Source organism: Gracilinanus agilis, unplaced genomic scaffold, assembly GCF_016433145.1.
Source record: "Gracilinanus agilis isolate LMUSP501 unplaced genomic scaffold, AgileGrace unplaced_scaffold33265, whole genome shotgun sequence".
NCBI classification, from domain to species: domain Eukaryota; kingdom Metazoa; phylum Chordata; class Mammalia; order Didelphimorphia; family Didelphidae; genus Gracilinanus; species Gracilinanus agilis.
This window is the reverse complement of record NW_025366096.1, coordinates 2,699-7,564: the sequence shown is the minus strand read 5'-3', so window position 1 is coordinate 7,564 and position 4,866 is coordinate 2,699. Positions and strand designations below refer to the sequence as shown.

Sequence of the window (4,866 nt, the reverse complement as noted above, 5' to 3'; positions counted from 1 at the left end):
GCAGATGATGATGACAAATTGTGTGACCTTGGGCAAGATACTTGTCAGTTTCAGTTTCCTTATCTATAAAATGGGAATAACAGCTCCTATCTCACTGGGTTGTTGTGAGGATCAAAGGAAATAACATGTAAACTGCTTAGTTCAGCAGACTTGAAGGACTGTATCAGGGCTGGCTATTCAGCTATTTCCTTTGTTAACTTAAAAATCTAAAACCTGGCCAGGAAAGAGTTAGGGCCTGGGCTTTCTTGTGTCACCTGCCTAGGCCACCACCACTGCCTCCCTCAAAGCTGGCCCAGACAGTGAAGACTGACTCACTTCTTTTGGTTTCTGCTCTAGGTTGCTTCAGGCTGGTCGATTTTCTAGAAGGGATCCAGAAGAACTTTGATGAGGCAGCCAAGGTATTGAAGTTCAATTGTGAAGACTACCAGCACAGTGACAGCTGCTACAAACTTGGCGCATATTATGCAACAGGGAAAGGTAAAAAGCAGGAGCCCTCTCACAGTCAGCCCAGACTATGCAGCTCCTTCAGTGGCTTATCTCTCCATACATGCATGGCTAATCTCTAACCTGGGTTATAAGTTCTGAAGTGGCTGAAACTAGGTCTTGGACCTCTCTACAGCTTCCCCTGTGCCTAGCATGGTGCCCTCTACATAGGTGTTGATAACTATCCTAAACTGAACATGTCCAAAACTGAACTTAGTATCTTTGCCCCCAGTCCTCCCCATTCAAAACTTCCCTGTTACTGTCATTGAGGGCATCACTATCTTTCCAGACCCCCAGGTTTGAAACGTAGGTGTCACCTCATCTTTTATTCTTCACCATCTCTTACCTCCCCAAATCCAAGCTGCTTCCAAGATCTATTGATTTCTTTTTTGCACTTTTGAATATAGCTCTTTTTCTTCTTTGACACTGCCATCAGTCAAGTGCAGACCCTCATCACTTCATGTGTGGATTATTGCAATAGCTGCTTGTAGATTTTGGCCTCAGGTCTCTCCTGACTCCAACCCATCCTCCCCTTAGCTGTTGAAGTGATTTTCTTAAAGTTTAGGTCTGACTATGCCATCTTCATACTCAAAAAACCCCCAGTGGCTCCCCATTGCCTCCAGGATCCAATACAGAATTCTCTGTTTGGCATTTAAAGCCCTTTGTGACCTGGCCCCCTTCTATTGTCTCTCTCTTCTTTTATCTCCCTCTATGTACTATGTGACCCAGTAACATTGGCCTCCATTTCTTAGTTCTGGGAATCCCCCATGCCTGGAATGTGCTCTCCTCATCTCCATCTACAGACCTCCCTGGCTTGCTTCAAATCCTAGCTTCAATCTGATCTTCCACAGGAAGCCTTTCCAGCTTCTCTCTGTTCTATACATAGCCTGTTGGTCCATGTTTGTTGGCTTGTTGTCTTTCCTGTTAGATTGTGAGCTCCAGAGGGCAGGGACTATTTTCTGCCTCTTTATGCCCCCATTGTATGTATTAGGTACATAACAAACATTTGTCTGAGCATGTATGTTCTTTGCATACTCTGCATCTAATCTGCATCATCGGAAGTCACTTATATTTCTTTATAACCTTCATACTTAATTACTTTTATGTTTCAGCAATATTCTATTAATATAACACAGCTCATTCAGCCATTCTCTTATAGGTCTTTTCTAGTGTTTTGGCTATTTGACATAATGTAGTTCTTAGTTGTTTTTTTGTTTGTTTGTTTTTTTCTTTTAAATAATATCCTTAGAATGTGGTCCTGGCTCTAACCCTTTCAATCTGTGACCTCACCTGCCTGGGTCTCCTCTGCTTTCGTCTTTCAGATAAAGAGAGCAGACTTGCTGGCCTCAGAAGACCCTTTCAACTCTCTTGGTCAGTGCTACTAGGCTCTCAGATTGGCTTTCGATTGTTATATAATTTTGTGTTTTCGGAAACCAGTCTAACTATAATTTTGAACTTATGACTTATGTAGAGTGTTCAGTCACCATTATTGGCACTAGGCATCGGGATTTATTTGTCTTTGTGTTGGGTTTTTTGTAGTTGGTAGGCTACTTTCACTTGGGGATGCTTTGGAGACTAGAGAGGTCTAAAATCTCTTAAAGCATTTTATGGATGCTACATTCCTTTCATTCCTAGTGATCTGTCCTCCCTCCATAGAACCCTCCCTTGTAACAAAAAATATAGTTAAACAGAACAAGCCAGCTGAGTCTGAAAATGCTCCTATCCGAATAGCTGCATGGAGTCTACTATGTCTTTGCTCTGAAGTTGGCAGTTTGCATCATAATCACTCCACCCTCTGAAGTTAGGAGAGGTCAGAGGTTTGTTCAGAATTCTGGGCTTGCATTGTTTTTTTGCCTTGTTACATTGCTTGCCTTGTGGACTTCTGGTTCCTCTTTCACTGTGTCAGTTCATACACACATCTTCCCACAGTTTTCTGAATTTTCAGTGAGCCCCTCTTACTGGTCCCCTCCCACTTACACAGTTAGACCTGTTTATCTCACCTAAACCTAGAAGCAAAACAGAAGAATTTGTTTTTCCAGTCCTCATCTCAAGTTGATATTGTGGCCCAACCACATTAAGAGAGGGATGTTTCATGGGCCAAAAACCAAACTAATTATTTGACTTTTCTTTTAGGGGTTTTACCAGAATGTTTTTGCTCCACGTGTTAAAGTTTTGTCCTGACATGGATTTCTTTTCTTTCTTTTCATGTAGGAGGATTAACCCAAAACTTGAAAAATGCCTATGACTGTTTTTTAAAGGCTTGTGAGAAACCTGGGAAGAAGTCGATAAATGCTTGTCACAATGTGGGGCTGCTGATCCAAGATGGGCGCATCAGTGACAAAGAGCCTGACTTGGCCCGAGCCCGAGACTACTATACAAAGGCTTGTGATGGCAGTTATGCCCCTAGCTGCTTCAATCTTAGTGCCATGTACCTCCAGGGATCCCCAAGTGTCCCCAGGGACATGGGACTGGCTTTGAAATACTCTCTGAAAGCCTGTGACTTGGGTCACATCTGGGCCTGTGCCAATGCCAGCCGAATGTATAAACTGGGAGATGGTGTCAGTAAGGATGATACTAAGGCTGAAGCCCTCAAGAACAGGGCCCAACAGTTACACAAAGAGCAGCAGAAAAGTGTCCATCCTGTGACATTTGGGGTGTGAGGTGATCAGCCTATCTTCTTCCCCTTGGATAGAAACAGACTCTTTCACTGGGAGACACCTTTGGAGATGACATGTGGGGGCAGGAAAAACCTGCACTCTGTTGGCTGCTGGTGTTATTTGTACCAGGTGCTGTAATCTGTGTTGCCTGCAAGATATTTATTCTCTTTTAATTTCTAAATCAGTATGTATACCCTGTGGACTGGGCTTTAATCAGCTCCCTTAAAGTGGAGGGATGGAGAGCCATGGAGAGGTGGGAGTCAGGGAAAGTCGTAACCAGAGGGACCCAGTGAATCATGGAGGCATCTCACAAAGTGCTGCTGGGGCATGTGTTTATTTATACATGAGTGTTTTGTTTGTCTGTCTGTGGTTTCATTTGGGGAAAATTTTCTTTAAGGGAACTTGAAAATCATAAGGGCCTCACTGTTAACTGATGAGTGAGCCTTCTTTGTGCCCGTCCATCTTTTGATATCAATCACTACAGTTGTAATTGTCTCCACCTCCTAGATTGATTTTTGTAGAAATTATCAATGATGTTCTGAAGTCATATGCAGCCTAAAGATTTACATATCAGTGTCACGCAGGTTTGAGAAGAAAGACAAAAGATGTCCTGGCCTTCGTCTTCCTGGAGAGGTCACGTTGGCTGACATTAAGTGAAGCATGTTCCAGATTGCCCATTTGCCTTAAATGTCCACACCCTGGATTATTGGGTGTGTAAGAAATCTATGAAAACTTCTAAAGCAAAAGATGTTTGTGAGCCTTTGAAATTGCCTTGTGAATTGATGAATTTAAGTTATTATTGATTTATTGTTTAATTAGGTTGTGCATGGAAAGTTAAGGAGAGCGGCATTTTCAAAAACTACTTTTTTAAAAGTTTCCTCTGTTTTTCTAGTAAACCTTTGGTTTAGCACTAGGGGGCAGTGGAACACAGTGGTTCTGGAAAATTTTCTTCCCGTCTGCTTTGCAATTGCCATACAAGGAGGAGAGCTCTCTGGTTGTCTGGCAGTTCATGTGGCTTATTGGAATATCTGCAGATTATCATTTGGTAGGTTCTGTTCTAGGAGCAGAGAGAAGCTTAAGTCTGTACATTAAAAACAAGGAAATGCATTTTAAAAGTTTTTGTGTTGTGAAAGTTAATTCAGAAGGCAAATTAATAAACAAAAATTTTTTTAATTCAAAGTTGTTTTTAAAATCTTTGGGGAAGGGATTTATTCCGACTTAGACTTCTCTTTTCTTGAGTAGATCCTATTTGCTAATTTCTTCCTGTGAAATTGTACCACATTCTCATGTCCAGAGCATTCATTGTCAAGAGTCCTTTGTGATGAGACCAACAAAACAGGGCACCCTTAAGGAATTTACAAATTCCTAAGTCACATAATGTGAAGTGAACAGTTAAGACCATAATGAAATAAGGACTTTCCTAGTCAAGACTATTTAATACCCCATCATCCTAATTTGGTATAGAGGTTATAAGGGGGTAGTTTGGACAAAAACTTGCTTTTTGTGGTGGAATGGGCAGGGAATAGCGTTCAGTCAACAGGAAAGAGTCTTTTTCCTTTCTTGTCCTCTGGTATTTTTAACTTATTTGATGCTATCTAGTTTTTCATTTAGCAGTGAAAAAAAAGGTGATATTTCTTTTTCTTTATATTTTTTATTTTTAAACTCTTACCTTCTGTTTTAGAATCATCACTATTGGTTCAAAGCAAAAGAGTGGTAAGGACTAGGC

General features: G+C 41.3%; 1 protein-coding gene across 1 annotated transcript; it reads left to right on the top strand.

The window, feature by feature from the left end:
- Positions 1–336: 336 nt before the first annotated feature.
- On the top strand, positions 337–4,291 carry LOC123254814 (cytochrome c oxidase assembly factor 7; the record flags this gene model as incomplete). The annotated part of the gene is made up of 2 exons (XM_044683734.1): positions 337–477; positions 2,695–4,291. Coding segments are annotated over 2 exons (590 nt in total), but the record flags the coding sequence as incomplete, so codon positions are not given.
- Positions 4,292–4,866: the final 575 nt, after the last annotated feature.